This window comes from Uranotaenia lowii, chromosome 3 (genome assembly GCF_029784155.1).
Source record: "Uranotaenia lowii strain MFRU-FL chromosome 3, ASM2978415v1, whole genome shotgun sequence".
In the NCBI taxonomy this organism is placed as follows: domain Eukaryota; kingdom Metazoa; phylum Arthropoda; class Insecta; order Diptera; family Culicidae; genus Uranotaenia; species Uranotaenia lowii.
This window is the reverse complement of record NC_073693.1, coordinates 183,499,560-183,519,558: the sequence shown is the minus strand read 5'-3', so window position 1 is coordinate 183,519,558 and position 19,999 is coordinate 183,499,560. Positions and strand designations below refer to the sequence as shown.

At 34.3% G+C, this 19,999-nt stretch overlaps 2 protein-coding genes across 2 annotated transcripts; both read right to left on the bottom strand.

Moving 5' to 3' along the window:
* Window positions 1–520: 520 nt before the first annotated feature.
* Window positions 521–13,260, bottom strand: LOC129754208 (innexin inx1). Its single transcript, XM_055750111.1, has 6 exons — window positions 13,078–13,260; window positions 12,393–12,715; window positions 12,219–12,326; window positions 9,386–9,541; window positions 1,057–1,409; window positions 521–997 (listed from the first exon to the last, which is right to left on the bottom strand). The coding sequence occupies exons 2-6, from the start codon at window positions 12,639–12,641 to the stop codon at window positions 769–771; spliced, it is 1,095 nt and encodes a 364-aa protein (XP_055606086.1). The 5' UTR covers window positions 12,642–12,715; window positions 13,078–13,260; the 3' UTR covers window positions 521–768.
* A 2,787-nt stretch (window positions 13,261–16,047) lies between these two features.
* Window positions 16,048–18,470, bottom strand: LOC129756667 (innexin inx2). The gene is made up of 2 exons (XM_055753594.1): window positions 16,996–18,470; window positions 16,048–16,732 (listed from the first exon to the last, which is right to left on the bottom strand). Exon 1 carries the CDS (start codon window positions 18,206–18,208, stop codon window positions 17,123–17,125), a length of 1,086 nt encoding a protein of 361 aa, XP_055609569.1. The 5' UTR covers window positions 18,209–18,470; the 3' UTR covers window positions 16,048–16,732; window positions 16,996–17,122.
* Between the last annotated feature and the right edge of the window lie 1,529 nt (window positions 18,471–19,999).

The following is a 19,999-nucleotide window of genomic DNA, read 5'->3' as shown; positions in this document are numbered from 1 at the left end:
TGATAAATAACAAGTTCAATTGACATCACTCCTGGAGTCTCGCGAAGTATAGCATGAAAAGAAGCCATTTCGGAATATAATAAATTGGCTCAAAAATTGTCAGTTGGCGCGGTTCCACAGAAGAAACAAAAATGATGTTGATTTTTCAGTACAACATATTCAATTTTCCCATACAAACCTAAATGTACAAATTTACTCACGTTACTTGAAAATTCTGCAAAAAATCATGGATGAGTTTTGGACCAAGGCTAAGCTTTTTAGGCCCCAGGGTTTGAAAAATTCAAAAATGACCCCAAACCGACTCAGTCTACTGTTCACTGCTTTTGCCAAAATGACGTGAAAGAATTGAGATGGTTAAAAATATTGGTGCACAAAACCAATTTGTTTCTGGTTATTGAATTTTGTAATTCTTGCGGTATCAGCTAGTATCGTATTAAAACTTCTTTTTAGTCTACCACCCTTAGAATCAATTCTATACATTTTAAACTTAAAGGCTTTTCACAAAAGTAAATCTTGTATATTTAATGTGCATTTTTATAATTGTTATTAATAATATTATCAATATTTAAAAAAAGTGATTTTTTCTTTCTTATTACTAAGTAAAAACGTACAAAACATATTTTTATATTTATGATTAAAACAGAAAATTTTGAGAGGAACATTTTAGACAGATTCTAGTGAGTAGGTATGCATTTGCACGATACACGGCAGTTCACTTTGTATGGAATGGCTTTAGAAATTTTATTGCTTAACATTTTAACAATGTCTTTATAAACGCTGTTTTCCATTTTTATGAGGCGGTTCCATCTGCTTCGAAAGCTCTGCTACAACATCTTTGAAAATGGGAGCATCCAAATTTCCCCCGAGCATGTAAATTATCCACCAATCTCCCAAATCTGTCTTGCTCGCGATAGCCTGAGCTGCCTCTCGTGGCACCATTCTGTTGATTGTGGTTAACAGGTAAACACGGAATGATGGCATAAATATGATCATTGCTCTGAAATCGAATTACAAATAATGTTTAAACTTGTGTGGTGTTAATATCCTACGCCTTACCTGTAGATCAACAATCCGATTAACATGATTGATAAAATAATATACCAGAACCAGATGAAGATATAGGTTTTTTCATTCACGATGTTGAGTGGCAATATGCAAAGAGAGTCATGTTTTTGTATAGATCCTGATGCACCATATTTGTGGAAAATACATTTCGTAACTCGCGGGAAAACATAAACCATGGGATCGAAACGTTGTTCTTGTGGCTGATCTGAAAATTGCATAACTCTCAGGCCGTATGAGAGAAACTCTCCATCGAAGAACTTGTTCATCAACCATAATTGAACAACAATATTTACGAAGCATAATGCTTCGCATCCGAAGTATCGCAAAACGTATAACTTGTGTCGCTGTAAATAAAAAGAATTTATGATTTAGTAAGAATGCTCAACATGATAAGATAACTGTGTTTTATGATGAACGTTGGTGAAAAAAATATGTTTCAATGTTCAAAATCAACATTTTTTTTTTTTTTATCTCAGGTACTAATGAAAAATAAACGATAAATAGAAAACAGTCTGTTCAATCACAGATGAACAGATGTAAATCTCGAAAAAAAATCCAGAAAGTGTTGTTAAATTTCGTATGCTATCATAAAAAAGCCGTTAAAATTGACATCTGCTGTGCTGTTGCAAAGTTACTAAACAACTTTAGAATTGTGTCATTCTCATAAAGGCAAAATGAGCTCAAAAATTTATAAATCTTTCATTTAAATATCCTCCACTTCCTAAGCTTAAAAACATGTAAGGTGTCATCCCAAAATTACGTAACGCAAAAAAAAACATAATTTCGATCCCTATGTCACAAATCGTGACGCTGTTATGTGCCCGCCTAAGAAAGCTACGTACAGCCGGTGACAAAGGTTCGTCACTATTGACAATTATCACCAAAATTTAGCTTATTTACCATATAAAAGGATGTTTTATGAAATAATCTACACTGACTGAAACTTCTTAACTTTTTTTAATCATGAAGTTATTTTTCTGAAAAACTAAGTGTTTAACATATTTTATTTTTTTTATCGCAAAATTTTAGTGGGATAAAAGTATGTAACCGCATGGAAAAAAAAGTTAAAAAATCATCCGAATTCGAAAGGAAAACCAGTTAACACTATTAACACATTATTGTTGAGATTTGTCTGATCGTAGCAATCGATGGGACAAATAACAACATACACATAATTAATAAATAACACTAGTTTACAAAATTTAAAAAAATCGTGAACTTGATTGACTGCCCTATATTTTTAATGTAAAATTGGGCCCTGAATCCGAAAATGAAATTCAAAAAAATCTCAGTAGAACCGTTTTTGAGTTATGCTCCAAATATGAAATTTTGGAAAAATAAAAACAGTTTTTGTACTTAGATTAAAATATCTCGGACGGCATAACAGTAATTTGAAATCCCTCTTTTGCATATTGAAGGTGAATAAATTTTCTATCGATCATCTGAACACTGTTTTTGCGTATGATCAACAGTATTGTAGATATTAGTGACTATATGATAGAAAAAAAATACAAAAAAACGCATTTTTTTAGAGAAAATTTTGTTTCAGCGAAAGTTTTAGACTCGATGGTAACATTTAAAAAATCTGATTTACTTTTGTGCTTAAATGTCAATTTAAAACAAAGATTTCGAGTGGTTATTTATCAAAATCGGTTGAAAATTGAAGAAGTTATGGCTACTTTACCATAACAGTATTTTTTGCAGTTTTTAATAATTTAACGAACCGCAGTACACTTATCATAGTATAGGAACAATGAAACATGATAAATCTCACTCACTCTAAGTCAAAATTATTTATTAGCTTACCTTAAGGTCACATGCCAAATTTCAGGATGATCTGACCATAGGGAGGGGTTGCTTGAGTCTCAAACGTGAATAAAATTTTAAGGTATATTGCCCGGGAGGAACGAAAAATACTGTTTTTTCATCAATAACTTTTTTCATCACAAGCTGATTATTTCTTATGATTAATTTTCTTAAAGCCTAAGTTGAGACAAATATTTCACCCGAAGACTGGAAAGTAGGGTGTCCCAAAATTGCATAACTTCTGGGAATTTAGCCGCCGACCGTGGCCTAGAGGATAGCGTTCAAGTCTTCTAAGCCAGAGGTCATGAGATCGAGTCTCGGTCACGGCATACATAGTACCCTTCCTGTGGGTTGGTGGTGTTAGCATTAACACACAATGAGTACATTTTACTCATTGCGTTTTGCACACATTTTGCTCAGTTGAATCCATAATTTTTGGACCAAAAAAATTTTTTTCTTGGAAATAGCCTGCTTGTTTTACATTTTGATGCAAATTTGGCTCGTTTTTCATTTTTTACGTGTAGTATTTAACTCAAACAAAATTAAAAAAATATAAAATATATAAATTTTATGAAAATTTTTGGACTCAGAATTTATTTAAAATCAAATCTTTTAAAATTGGACTTTTTTCAAAGATCGGGCTTGCGGAACCTCTAAACATGATTTTTTTTAGTCGGCCCCATACAAAAGTTTGTTCTGCACATCCTAATCTACAATTTGTAGGGTAAGCCCCCAGATTCCCAGAAGTTATGCAATTTTGGGACATCCTACTGGTAAGCCAAGTAGAGGTCGTCGGGCTGGAACCACTGGGAGGCGTTAGACCTCAGGAAATGCGTTGAGGCGGAGGGAATGCTTCGAGCTGCAGAAAGAGCATCGAAACTAAAGTCATGTAAAATCGTCGGGCCAGATCGATTGGGAGGTCGTCGGACCGGAAGCCACTGGAAAATCGTTTGGAATCGCCATGGAAGGTCATCGAGCTGCAACAGGTGCAAATACGTCGTGTACTAAAGGCGACGATCGAGATCGAGCAAGCGTTGAAGAGGAGCAGCCTCATCGTCAGGAGGAGCCATCGGAGAAGCCACCGGAGGAGCCACCAATCAAAATGAGCCGTTTGACTTTTCAATCATTATTATAATATAACATATTTGGCCTATGTTTGCTTTGTAAGCTTTGTAAGTTTTGTTAGCCTTTTTAAAGGTTTGATTATTTACAAAGTTTATCGTTTTGTATTTAGTTTGTATTAACTAATAGAAATTAAAAATAAATGCCCTTGAATGCTTATTCATCCTATAACGAAAATTATTTGGATCACATTATTTTACGATTCTTGAATAGATTTAGCCTTTTTTTTGTTATCTCCAAATGATAACAACTTTTTTATCTTTTCCAGAATCTTGCAAACGACCCCTTTTAAAGATTATACCACTTTTCAGTAGAATGATATATTCGATCCTTATTTACTTAGAAATTCCTAAAAACACTTTCTAAGGGGGCATCCATAAATTACGTAACGCTCCTAGGGGGGGGGGGGAGGGGGTAAGCTCTAGCGTTACGAATTGTGACAAAGGGGAGGGGGGGAGGTATGCTCATCGTTACGTAACGATTTTTTTTTAAATTTCAGCTTCATTGCAGCTTTTTTATTTCATGCAATTTTTGTAGGATGATATGCAAACCAAAATCAGTTTAAAATTTGTAAGCTGATTGTAACATGATTGAAACTGGTTTGTAACCTTTCCTCTTTTAAGATTCATAGGTAGATTTCTTAAAATGTGTTTTGAATATCCATGAAATAACCGTTGCAAAACCGAATATGAGGTACATCTACCCCCAAGAACTCAATTCAACCTTAAGACGGAAATTTTACTATTTTTTCTCAATTGATTTAAAAAATTCAATTTTGGTTATTTTGACGAATATTACTAAGTGGATTATATCTTGCACAACAAGCTATGCTCTTGTCACAAAATAAAGTGAACAAGGTGGATCATCAGTTAACAAACACAGAGCAACTCGTAATAAGACAATCAATTTATTTTATGAGAGAGTTATCATCAATGAGTACTAAGAAGCGATTTGGATAGATATTAATTCCACTTTGAAGAACGTTAAAAAATTTACGATAAATTTTTTTTAACTTTGAAAATCAGTATTTAAAAACGTGAGAAGAGGGGGGGGGGGTAATTATCAGCGTTACGTAATTTTCATAGGGGGGTACGTCGAAGCGTTACGATTTGTGACATACGGGGGGAGGGGGTCAAAAAATGGCATTTTTTGCGTTACGTAATTTATGGATGCCGCCTAAGACACATCGTTGAAGACTCACTCTGCATGTTTTCAGTTGAATGAATGTGCTTTTCACAATTCATTTCAATTTCACAATGTTTATGATTATTTTTTTTTAAATGTTGAATGTTCTAATAGTTTTTTGTGTTTTTCAAAAAACCTATCATCTTGAAACCGAAATCACTCATTTTATAATGTTATGAAAACGGTGTTATTCGAGCTCTGTTTTAATTTTTCTTTTCTTGGACATAATCAAGGATTGAAAAACTCATTCATACGAGCGACGGAACCTGCATCGCTCCGATTTTTGCTCATAAGAATGTCGTGGAACGCGAATGAGGTGTGAGCGAGAATCTCCTGTTCTCACGAATCAATCCCGACCAAAACAAAAACACGAACAAGGTTCCTGATTCCTTTTTATTTTGCTTCCCTCTTCGCACACAAAGTTGAGCATCAACCCGACGATTGCGTAGCAGCGAGCGGGTTCGTGAAAATTTTTACCAACCCGCTCATGAGCCGTGTTAGTAATGATATTATTTCTTCCCGTGGAAAAATCTTCGTCCCTTTGCGAAGCTTGAGCTTAAAAAAACACTAACAGCAACAATACTGACGCCAAGCCGTGTTGGCTTTCAACAGCGTTGGCCAACAGGAATTGAAAAAAAGAAGAACAGTGTGCATACTGTCGGTAGAGTCAATCTATGTTAGTGATGTTATTATTCTTTTCAGGCAAATATGCCGAGCCAAAAGAATACATTTCCTTCATGCTAGTGGTGTTATTATTTCTTCCTACGGAAGAATGTGCGTCACTTTTTGAAGCTACAAGCTTGAGGGAACATCAATAACATCAACAGCAACAGTGTACACTTGTGTAGGGCAAGCCAATCTTCAAACGATCGGTGCCCGGATGGTACGGTACGGAGCCGAAAGATTCTTTTTTTCTTTTTCTTTTTCTTTTGAACTGACGTACTTACTCCTCTAAACAAACAGCAAGCTTGGTATCTAAATTTTCACGAAGCAAATACGAGTCTCTCGTGATCCCGTTGCTCAGACTCGCTCATGAATATTTTGTTAAACGAGCAACAAAGAAACTGCCATCGTAGAATCGTTTGTGTTGCTATTCGTGATTGTATTGAGCACAAACGAATAGCGAGCCGGCGGCGAAGCATTCTCATGTGCGTTTCGATGAGTGAGCGATTTTTATAGTCCTTGGACATAATTATTCCATTAATAATCATGAATGAATGATTAATGTAAAAATCCTTACAAATCATTTGTTTTAATTCGCAGTACTAAACGGCTTTAGTTTTCTCATAATCTGTAGATCGTAGAATTGAACACATCAACAATAACTCAAAAGTTTTGAATTGACCAAGGGAATTGAATTGTACAAATCTAAAAACATCAGATTTCATCAAATGCACGTTTAATTGTCTAATACCCTGTTTAACTTCCTACTCGGCTATCAAAGCATTGAAATTGCCGCCTTCAACTTATAACTCTCAATTTGAAAATGGTTAGTTCCTAAAAGATGGAACATTAGTTTTCAGCAATCAGTCCGAATAGTTATACAGCTGAAGAAATCTATTCATTATGAAGATGGAGCATAGCATCCATACTTTACACATTGCACATTTAGACACGAATGCCATAATGCTGGTAAAGTGTCAAAAATAAAACCTAAAAAAAAAAACATTGCACATTCTTGTCGACTCCGAGTGCCCCATCAGCGGTTGTAGGGACCACTTTGAAAACCACTGTTTTAATCAACATATTCCTAACAGGCGAGAAGTATTTTTTCATCCTAAATGTAGGATCATGATTTAATCCAAGAACACTTATTCTTGGAGGTTTAAGGGAACGGTATGCCTGTAGGTCCTGAAGCACGGAGTTTTTCAACTTAACTATGTTTCAAATGGATTGTTTACCATCCTACAACATGATCTACAATTTTGTGTAAGAAATTCGGGTCGCGTCAATACAGTATTGAACCCGAGAAAATCCCTCATTGTGTACGAAAGTAACTGCTATAAACCTTGCAAGTTGCAACAATTGTCCAGTTTTTCTCTCCATGAAAAAAAATGAACAAATATAGTTGAAGTCCGGGTTTGAACTATATTTGATCAAATGTTTCATGATTTATTTATTTGTGGGAGATTTACTGGGAAAACCTTGTAAGGTGGTTCAAAATATGTACCTGATCCAAAATAAGTCCCTTACCCTACATGTCTGCTTGTTTTATTTCAGCTTGCATTTTGTTAGTCTCAATGCCGGCCGCTTGACGTCGCTTTGATTTGAGTACGAGAGTGCAGTTTTTAGAAGTTTATAATCCAGGACACAATCCGCAAGCGATAAGATTCCATAGGCAGCGCCACCTTATTTTCACAGTTCGAACTAACAGCTAGGACGAATGTGTTTCATATACAGCACCAAATTATGTGTTTGTTGTCAAAACTAACTACGCATTACTTTGGTTTTACAACGAAATATTTCAATTGAATGTGGTTCCATTAAATTCGGGCTGCCATCCGTCTCGCAAATACGGGACATGTCCCACTTTGTTCTAAGAAAACCATTACAAATCCCTGATTTACGTTGATATAGATTAAGACCAGCTTCAATTATAATTCAATTCCTATTGAAAATCATTCAATGTCATTTGAAGTTGCTTCCAGGTGATTAAAGTTTCGAATTTTTCGACAGAATCTCAAAAGTGTCACATGAAATTTTACCCTACTCTTTAGATTTTTGAATATAGGTTTAAAAAGAAGAGTAAAATTCTTTTTAAGACAAAACAGGATAAATGAAATAATTGACTGGATAATAAACATATGTTTAAAAAGATGAAAGTTATTCTGTTTTGAATGTATGGAGGAATTAACGAGTTTAATTCAATAAGCTTATATCCCACCTGGTAGATTATAAAAACCGACTGTTAAAATTGTTCAGAAAAGTCGGTTTCTTTGTTTAAAATTGCCTCTAAATCTCAACTATAACATTTTCGACTACAGAGCCAGTATACAAAGGATGGAAGTTTTATAGAGTATTCAAGGTTTTAAAATAAATTATGCAAAATCCAGTTTTTATTACTTGATCTGAACAACTTTGGGTGAAGGTATACAGTACATTCATAATTCATTGGAAATGGAAAGAATGCGCACTGTAACTTCAATTTTTTACTCTGATGACTTTTTTAGTTCATTTTTTTATAAATTTAGATCAATTATCACGTTATTATAATTTAAGTTATTTTTGATACAGAAACTCTACGAGAATCTAACTTTTTCGACTTTAACCATTCAAATAGCAGTATGTCTTTCAGAAAGATCATAATAATATTATCGAGATCTTGCTGAATGATTTTTGATAACTAAATCTAACATTGGTCAAGTTTTCGAAAAGTTCTATCGGTTAAATGAAAAGACACGCGAGGTAAAATATGTTAGGCTTGAACTAGGAAATGCGATTTTTATTGAATTTTAGACGGTTTGTGAGTATGTACAACATTTTCTCCACCCACTAATCAAAAAATAAATTTCTGTCCAAAATTAAAATTAAAAATAAAGATGGAATGATTGTTTCGAGTTTAAAAAGTAAAATCTCATATTTGAAAAAAAGTTTTTGTATTGAAATATAATTTTCAAATGCTATTTTTTTTTTAATTTCAATAGAAATCGTATTTTTTGGTTCGAAGTATTGTACTTCACGTAAATTTTGATCGAGCTATACAACTATTCAAACACTTTACTTATGTTTGTTAAATTTTTTCTAAAATCATCCTGCAAAATTTTGATATTATGCTAGGAATATATCCAAAGATATTGTATACCAATATAGTAAAAAGTCATGGATGTTTAAAGTTGAAGGAAAGTACGCTTGCGCTTGCGCCTTATTTTCATGAACAGTACTGTATGTACTTGGATATAAAAAAATTAGGGATTTTCAAAGTCTCTAAAATGTTCCACTTTTTTCGTGAAATGTCCCGCTTTTTTTTGAAAGTATCTGGCAATCCTACATTTAAAACTTTATTTGAAAAGTGCAAAGTATGATGAATCACAAAAAAAAATCTTTTATTTGAAGGTTACAAATTGTTTGTTAAAAAATGTTTTTTTCTATTTTGTTTTCAAACAATGAAAGATTATTTCTCAATTCAAATCCTTTTGTAAATGCAAAAATGCGAACGTGCTGAACTGAAATAAATTAAACTAACTTTCGAAATTTTTTCTCTACTTACTCTGACTCGCTTCAGCACATATTCAATAAGCGCCTGTTTTTTAGCACACTTTTCTTCTTCGCGGCAGATTCCAATATTTAAACCCATAACTATGGTACGCATCAGTCCACCTTCAGTTGCATCCCAAAGAAATTTAGGTAAATAACACGCGGCAGCCTGCAAAGTTCACCATCAGAATGAGAATAAAAACGACAAAGAATTAAAAATGACGCAAAATATCGTTTCCATTTGGTTTCAGAATCAGAGTTCAAATTTCCGATTCAGGTTTCAGATTTAAGAATTAGATTCAGATGTCATGTTTCAGATTCAAATTTCAGATTCAGATATCAGATTCAGATTTCAGATTTCAGATTTCTGATTTCAGATTTCAGATTCAGATTTCAGATTCAGAATTCAGATTCAGATTTCAGATTCAGATTTCAGATTCAGATTTCAGATTCAGATTTCAGATTCAGATTTCAGATTCAGATTTCAGATTCAGATTTCAGATTCAGATTTCAGATTCAGATTTCAGATTCAGATTTCAGATTCAGATTTCAGATTCAGATTTCAGATTCAGATTTCAGATTCAGATTTCAGATTCAGATTTCAGATTCAGATTTCAGATTCAGATTTCAGATTCAGATTTCAGATTCAGATTTCAGATTCAGATTTCAGATTCAGATTTCAGATTCAGATTTCAGATTCAGATTTCAGATTTCAGATTCAGATTTCAGTTTCAGATTTCAGATTTCAGATTTCAGATTTCAGATTTCAGATTTCAGATTCAGATTCAGATTTCAGTTTCAGATTTCAGATTTCAGATTTCAGATTTCAGATTCAGATTTCAGATTCAGATTTCAGATTTCAGATTTCAGATTCAGGTTTCAGATTCAGATTTCAGATTCAGATATCAGATTTCAGATTCAGATTTCAGATTCAGATTTCAGATTCAGATTTCAGATTCAGATTTCAGATTTCAGATTCAGATTTCAGATTCAGATTTCAGATTCAGATTTCAGATTCAGATTTCAGATTCAGATTTCAGATTCAGATTTCAGATTCAGATTTCAGATTCAGATTTCAGATTCAGATTTCAGATTCAGATTTCAGATTCAGATTTCAGATTCAGATTTCAGATTCAGATTCAGATTTCAGATTCAGATTTCAGATTCAGATTTCAGATTCAGATTTCAGATTCAGATTTCAGATTCAGATTTCAGATTCAGATTTCAGATTCAGATTTCAGATTCAGATTTCAGATTCAGATTTCAGATTCAGATTTCAGATTCAGATTTCAGATTCAGATATCAGATTCAGATTTCAGATTCAGATTTCAGATTCAGATTTCAGATTCAGATTTCAGATTCAGATTTCAGATTCAGATTTCAGATTCAGATTTCAGATTCAGATTTCAGATTCAGATTTCAGATTCAGATTTCAGATTCAGATTTCAGATTCAGATTTCAGATTCAGATTTCAGATTCAGATTTCAGATTCAGATTTCAGATTCAGATTTCAGATTCAGATTTCAGATTCAGATTTCAGATTCAGATTTCAGATTCAGATTTCAGATTCAGATTTCAGATTCAGATTTCAGATTCAGATTTCAGATTCAGATTTCAGATTCAGATTTCAGATTCAGATTTCAGATTCAGATTTCAGATTCAGATTTCAGATTCAGATTTTAGATTCAGATTCAGATTTCAGATTCAGATTTCAGATTCAGATTTCAGATTCAGATTTCAGATTCAGATTTCAGATTCAGATTTCAGATTCAGATTTCAGATTCAGATTTCAGATTCAGATTTCAGATTCAGATTTCAGATTCAGATTTCAGATTCAGATTTCAGATTCAGATTTCAGATTCAGATTTCAGATTCAGATTTCAGATTCAGATTTCAGATTCAGATTTCAGATTCAGATTTCAGATTCAGATTTCAGATTCAGATTTCAGATTCAGATTTCAGATTCAGATTTCAGATTCAGATTTCAGATTCAGATTTCAGATTCAGATTTCAGATTCAGATTTCAGATTCAGATTTCAGATTCAGATTTTAGATTCAGATTCAGATTTCAGATTCAGATTTCAGATTCAGATTTCAGATTCAGATTTCAGATTCAGATTTCAGATTCAGATTTCAGATTCAGATTTCAGATTCAGATTTCAGATTCAGATTTCAGATTCAGATTTCAGATTCAGATTTCAGATTCAGATTTCAGATTCAGATTTCAGATTCAGATTTTAAGTTTAGATTTCAGATTCAGATTTTAAGTTTATATTTCAGATTTAGACTTCAGATTTAGATTTCAGATTCAGATTTTAATTTCAATTTATTTTATTTTATTGTTTTTTTTAAATTCAGATCTCAAATTTTCACTTCAAATTTTGTTTTCTGGCTATATATTACTTTAGATATCAGATTTTTTATTTCAGATGTTGATTTTTTAATTTCATGTATTTATTCGTGTTGTGTTCATAGATTTAGTAGTTGTATTTCCAATGTTGTTTTATTGATGTATTTTTTTTTCTAGTAACTTTTGATTTGAACATTACGTTTGAGGTTACCCATCGCTTATCTGAACCCCTATTTCCTTTCGATTTACTTTTTTTTTTTTTTTGTTTAGATTATAGTCGTTTTACCATCTTTATGGCATTCGCGACTTTATCAACGGTGCAGTTGGCAGATCGTTATTGAAAAACTTATTTGGTACAACTGTGTTCGATGTTTGCTCTTGGGCTCGAACTCACGGACATCGGCTCAGGAGACAACAGACTTGCCAACTGAGCTATATCACAAGCCCTGTTCGATTTACTATATGCCTAATGTAGTTTAATTAATAGTGTAAGTACCTGGAAAAAAAGCACGAAGCACACCCATTGATAGTATGTGTAATACTTTTTCGCATCTTCGTCATTGAAATCGTTTGCGACACCAGGATGTGCTACTTCTCGTCCAACCTAGAATGTTTTGATTTTTGTTGAATTTAGAAGAATGGTAGTTGTACTTCGTATCGCAAATTTTACCTCTCTCTTGAAAGCATCTGGCATTGTGAACGTGCTCGATATCCAGCAGAATGTGTTGACAACGTGTGGCGATATGCCATTGACAATGCAACTGATTGGTTGTCCAACATATTGGGTCCCTGTTATGATTAGACTACATGCCAGAAGCAATGCTGTTGTGAAACTGTTATGGAGCCGAAATATTGGATTGTCAGTTGTGATTTCTTGCCGCTTGAAATAGGCCTTTAAACCGCCAAGCAACTTATACATTATGTTTCATATATTAGGTGCACCAGGGTTGATTATAATATCATTATATTTCAGAGTAAGTGTATAAGTGTTTTCTGAAAGAGAAAAAAAGAAGAATTGGGTATTATTTTATTAAATAAAAAAAGTTTTATTTATCGGATACTGCGCCAAACGCACTCCATTCACAATCAATGTATACATTTCTGTTACTAGATTTAGAAGCTTTTCATGCCAATAATGGCATAGGAAGACAAAATATAATCTTTGCAATGAAGATTCCACTATACAGTTATTTACTAGTTTTATTTATCATGACTCGTCTGAGAAATCGCGACTTTTCCCGAATGAATAATTTCTGAAATGTTCCTCAGTTGAGGATGGTTCCTCAATGATTTGAACAAGAGAATCACAAGCAATGTATCGTGAATATGAATGGAAAAACCAAACTTCCACTTACCTAAATTAAATCACTACTAGTTTCATAGCTGAATGAACACAGATCTTTCAAGCGAATGATCGGAGGCTGCGTAGAATGATCTCCTCTATCTTTCACTGCTCGAGCAAGAGTGATCTTTCGGCCTTTGAATAAAAAACAGCATTCCGCATTAAAACTACTTGCTTCCACTATACTCAACATCAGCTTCAGTGGAACGTTTAACAATTCATGTAACTGTCTCTCTAGGGCAGGGGTGCCAGGTGATTTCGTCAAAAATCAGGACAACGCGAAGTTAAAAATCAGGATTTTTCAGGACACCCCTTGATCCATGAAAACAATAGGGATTTCTGTTTAGATTGCATAAACAAAGGCGCAATACAGATGCTGTAAACACCTTGATTCATGCAACATCAGTACGCAGCTTTTTGGCTGGCCGGTAATTCATATTGAAAAACACACTTTGAATATCATCTGAATCGAAAAATTACCATCTGTTTAATGAGCTAAACTATTTTATAACCTATTTATTCGATTTTATCATAGTTTAACTACAAGTTCGATCATATTTAAGAAGTTTTTATGAAAATCAGGACAAATCAGGACAATTTAGGGACAAATATCCAAAAATCAGGACAACTCGAGAGTTTTTGAAAAATCAGGACGGTCTCTCGAAAATCAGGACAAATCCTGATAAATCAGGACACCTGGCACCTCTGCTCTAGGGGCAGATTTGTCTCTGTGTGGAATATGTACGTTCCATTACCGCACGGTGCTAGCATACGTGCCCAGAATCAATTCTATTTTATACCCTTTTCATTGAGGAACAGCTGGGTATAGTTGATGCCTTTATGGAAACATGTTAAGCTGCAAAATCTGTATAAAATTAATCAAAAATAATTTATTTTGTAAAACAATTTGAGAGGAAAACATCCGATAATAAGCCGATTACGGTCATTCGAGCCGGAATCTGTGATGCCAAATGATCATAAAACATATAATTTTTCAAAACTCAGATAGAATTTTGTAAATCGAATGATTTAATATTTGATTGCAAAAAACATGAATAATACCAGAACGAAAATGTGTTTCATACCAATCATAACGTCAAATAAAACTATTTTAGATATATAAGGCAACCAAGATGTCAAAGTTTCATGTTTGTAAAATAAACTGAAAAAATTCATAGCACCTTTAACAGCACTTTTGAGGCCAAAAATCTGTTCACTGGCATCACTGGCTCGTTTCGAAGAATGAATGAAGTCTCTTATGCCCTTTGCTCGACAGACACGCAACCCGCAACATAGGACTGGTCTCGCTTGACCCACACAGACCCAGCCTCAAGTAGATATTCCAATGGAGTTCATCTCTTACGTACATAAACAGGCACACACGACGGCATCCGTTCAAGTACGAAATAAATGGGTGTGAACTGTGAACATTTCTAACTGTCACATCCACGTTTCAATCGTACCTGTCTTTCGATGCTAATTCAAAGCATGGATTAATGATGAAACTGACTGAAATTATATACTCCAAAATACGTACTCCACAATCAGAGTGACATCGATTCATGTCACGTTACTTCATGAACAGTTTATTCCTTAGTTTAGAATCATGAATCTCTGTATTTTTTTACAGAAGCGCATAGTTTTTCATTCTTGATTTTTTTCCATTCAACTGAAAATTCTGAAATCTCCTCAGCGAAGTCAATTCTGCTTTTGCGATCGTGCATCCAGTTTTTTAATTAAAATTGATCAGGTGGTCAAATGTATTGTCCTCGATGTCGATTAGTGTGCATTTTGCGGGTCATTTATATAGTATGTAGTTCATTTTTTTTTTGCAAATGACCAACTGCTAAAGCGCTATTACAAAAGCACAAGCTGATGCTGCCATACATCAAATTTAAGCTGTTTCAATCAACCTCCTCTCACATGCCTATGCAGATAAGATGTATACAATTCAATTGACCTTTTCATTTAACCTTACCCATTTACAGCATTCGCACAAATACCATAAACATAGTGTTGTGTGACGCATACTGCAACAACAAAATGTCATGCTTGGTTCAATAAATATGATCAGCATTGGAACTTGCAACGTGTCGTTGATGTTTTTAAGTTACATCTTGTTGATGTTTTCAATAGCAAGCTATTAAGATGACGATAAGATAACAAATACTACTGTTTTATAGACCTAGAGGGCACTTTTTATTCCTTTTTTTTTAGCCTGATTTGCTGCAAGACGGGCATGGAAAAATTGAAGGTCCTTTTCAATGAGCCTTGCGCCGAAATAGTCACCTGAGCTATATTTACATACCTGACCCTTTTAGACTCAGGGAAGACTTTTGTTGCTTGGAAAAATTAGCCAAAGTTAATCCCTCCGCTCCAATCGCTGCTGATGAAATTATATTTAGTGTCAAGCTGCCTAAGTAACGCCTACTCGTCTAATTTACAGGTAACCAGGACTAGAGTGCCTATACCAGGACCCAAGACACATTGAAAACGTCTGAAAAATCTGCAAACATATTACATTCGCCCAAGATATCCGGATCGTTCTATTTAACTTTAATGTGTCGGCCTTAGCGGTGAAAAGTGATGTCCTTTTTAGTAGGGACATCTAAAGGGGGGACATGCTTCTAAATAAATTCTACCCGTTCATTTTCAACAACCTAACTTCAACTAACCTTCTATCCACCTAACATACAAACATTACGGTGGTTAATCTCTTCGTTCTATTTAACTTTCGAATTTTCCATTGTTATTTCAATTTTGATTGATCGTTGATTAAACCATACAATAGCACCCAGCCCTTTGAAGTTTGAAAGCAAGTTTATTTTAAGGATATATTTTTAGCTTATAACGAGTCACAAACCTCACAAATTTTGACTTTAAAATAATGAAGAATTCGAAAAAGGTATTGAGATCACCAGGCTCAGTGAGAATAAAATTAGTCAAATCAGGCTTTCGGATTTCAGTTTTAACAAAATAGCAATTGTACTCCTACTTGAATAACTTTATTTTGATGTGAAATATTTTGTCGATCGTGTACTACAATATAAGAGTTAAAATGCTATTACATTCCGCAATTGTTGATAAATGCTCAATGAATCAGATCTATTATATTTTCCTAATTCATAACGATTGATTGTTGATTTTTAATTCGTCTTTATTCATTCGTTTATTTTTGTGTTTCTGATATGCTGAGCATTTGACCATGCCTTGAAAAGTTAAGTCAATTGTTCGAAATGGTATTCTCTAAAATTTAATCGGTAATTTCATCACATTTGCCTTCTAACAGTAATACAGCCGTTGGAAACACGCCTCGCTATTTGTATAATTTTTTTGGACAAATAAAAAAAGAAAAATTTTGATTCAAGTTTCATTAAAATGTTGTCTTACACTAGCTTCCGTTGAATGATTGTATATGGCATTTATCTTCAGCATTATTCAATCAATCGGATAGTTTAATCAGTGCCTTTCATGGAATATACTGCGGAATGTTATATTTAAAAAAGTAGATCTCGTTTTTTTAACATGATAAAAAATTTTGTCGATCAGGAAAAGCCTTTTTTCAATACTTGATGAGTTGTTGATATAAATCATGACATTTTGGAAGACGTCTGTTGTGCATAACTTGTGACATCTGCTATCACTCCGCTGTACTCTACAATTGCAACCTGAAAAGTAAAAATGTATTAATAAGAGCGCACCACAGTGGCTTAGCGAAGATTATCATTCGAGAGGTACTCAAGATTTAAGATTTGAAAAGTTCGTGTTGCATCAATACGATGGGCAAGTGTCGTCCATTTTATTTTGTACTTATATAAAGAGTTATAACGCAAAAAGTCTAAGAGGAAAATCTACATACACACCTATACATATGTATGTAGGAAGAATGTACTCGTGCCAAAACTTACTGGATAACACAAACTCAACTTACCTTCCGTTGGATTGATTGTCCGGCAGATTCCTGTGAGCTGCTTATTAGTTTTATTTTACTTCATCTGAGGGAGATTGTCTATCGAAAAAAACCTGTTTTCTGAAAATCTTTATTCTTTCTTTTCTAATCATGGTTGTTCCACCATTTCTTTTCCTTGAAGCCTTTCAGAAAGGTCGTTCAAAACTTCCTTGTAAATCAGAGGATCGATGTTTTTGCCCAGCTGATATAAAATGAACCAATCTCCTAGTTGACATTTGGATGAAATTGTTTCTATATCGACGATATCAGACAGGCGAGATCTTGCTCGTAACAAGTATAGTCGTATTTTGGGCATGAAAATAACGGCAAAACGATATACCAGTGATGCTCCAGTCAGAATAGTCAGAATGATGAACCAAAACCATAAAAATACATAGATTTTTTCGTTGACTATGTTCAAAGGTAGCACGCAAAGGCCATCAAACTTCTGCACGCTTCCCGAGGGACCATATTTGTGGAATGTACATTTAGTCACCTTGGGGAATACCCGAGCCATCGGATCGCCTCTTTCCTCCGGTTCCATCTCGGTGAATTGGACCACATCACTGCCGTACGTCGAGAACTCGCCATCGAGGAAGAAATCCATGAAATAAATTTGTCCAAGCACATTGATGAAGTTTAACACTTCACATATGAAAAATCTAATCGCATAGAAATTATGACTATTTATATTCTCTATAAAATAGTCAACCAAAATTTTCTTGCGTTCATCTTTGCATTCATCGTTCACCACCGGCATATTGAGATCAAGCACCAACATCTTGATGCGGCCAGCTTCCCAAGTTTTCCACAAGTAGCGTGGAACATAAAACAGCATGGCTTGGAAGAACAACACAAAACACACCCATTGATAGTATTTATGGTATTTCACTTCATCACCTTCGACGTGACTAGAGACTCCCGGTTGGGCAATATCTTTACCCGCAATACCAGTCAAACGATTCGGTATGGTGAAAGTTGAGTAAATCCAGCAATATGTATCCATGACATTCAGAGGTATTTCATCAACGATGCAGTCAATTGGGTCGCCAATATATTGGCGAGATGTAACGAGTAACGAAAATGCGATCAGGATCACAACCGTTGCCTTGTAATGCAGTCGGAAAATATTGTTGTCGATGCATACTTGGTCGAGTTTCAGAAGCCCCTTAACGGAGCCAAACACATCAAACATGGTGGCTGCAGGCTAAATTAGTTTTTTTTTATAACCGATCACTTTCCTTGGGTTGGTCTGCGGAATAATTCAAATGCATATGTTTTCCACAGCTTCACATCGATGCCATATTATTTCAATGGTTACACATAATCGCTTTGTCACTATCTCAGCGGATATAAAGTTAATTATTCAAATTTTTCACTAAAATTCAACTCCGGATGCGCTCTCGACTAAAGAGTGATGCGAACTGAATGGAACCCAGACAGCGACTGCGGGAGCCCTTATTTTTTTAGTTTGAGTAAGACGAGCATGTACGCTGGTCGCTGAACGAATGGACGACCCGATGTCTCTAATACATATGCACGCAAAGTTTAGCTGTTTTTTTTTATTCCATCATGCCTATGATTCATGTTTTTGTTTTCTTAACATATCATAAAATAAAAGAATTGGTCATATACAAACAGTTTGCAAATTTTCAAATACAAACTGTTTATTGTTAAAACCTAAAATTGAAGAAAGCCTCAAAAGCTGCGCTTAAATCTTCATATGGCGTAGTATAGCATTTCGTCAAGTACAAGGTACACTCCATTCATTGTTCAGGTACACGAAAAAAAAAAATCTCACAAATACCTACATGCACATGATCCCTTTTTGAATTTCTCTTTCGCTTTGCGCCCGTTCAATTTGTTTCGACCCCAACTTCGAATAGGTACATTATAAATCTGGATCAATTGTTTACATCATGGAGGAACCTGTTTTTTTCTTCCTACCATTAATCCTAATCTGCTCTTGAGTGTCAATATGAAACTATTGGAAGTGTAGGCGGCTTGTAACTTTGTCCGGGTGCATCCAAATAAAATAATTTCTTCGGGGCCCCCAATGAATTCTTGAAATCTTTAATTTTGCTTCATTACTTTTTTTATGGACGTACCTGAAAGTCCAGGAAAAAACTCCCCAATCAAAACAAACATTTTTTGCTGAACAACCGCTGAAACATTATTTAGTTCTAATTTTAAATCAGCTATCTTGCTGAAAGAAGGCAATCAAAATTCAGGGAGAAGCTGCGGTCCAGCCCTTAAACATCGAGATTTGGAGAAACTTATCAGCGAAGATGCCATTAAACGTCAATTGACGGATCAAAAAAAAAAAAAAAACAAAAAGAATGATGACCGATGTTTGCCAGCTACTTTTCCCCTCTCGTCTTATTTTTTTCTTCATTTCAACTTGCCTCGAACTTTGAATCTACGACTTTTTGGTCTCATGCCGCAGAAGGCAGAACTATACATGCATTCTGCGAAGTATCAGAAAAGTGTAGTTCTTAAGCCACCGAAATATCTCCCAACCGAGGTCAATTTCACATGAATAAATTGAAATTGAAATGCTTCAAAAATAAAAAGTAAATTTCCCGGCTACATAACTTTTTTCACCCATGATGGAATTTCTTGACCCCATAGTAATTTTTTCATGTCTGGTTAAGATATTTCGAACCGTATATTGCTCGTTCGTATACATCCGAAAACCAAATTGCCAATTCAAAATCTTGTGCTGAATTTATACTGAAAATAACTAATTTGTTTCATTATTTGTCTTCCACTAAATGAGTTATGAAATTACAGTTTTGGGTCAACTTATAAACTGTGCATGTTGTTTGGTCATTTTTGTTTTGGTGGCCTATAATTTCCCACCATTTTAAGAAATCCCAAAAAAAGCTTTTCTTTAAACAGTCAGAACTCGGGGAAATAAATTTACAAAAAAATGTTTATTACCTAATGATACGTTGAAAACGCAGTAAACCATACAATTTATCTT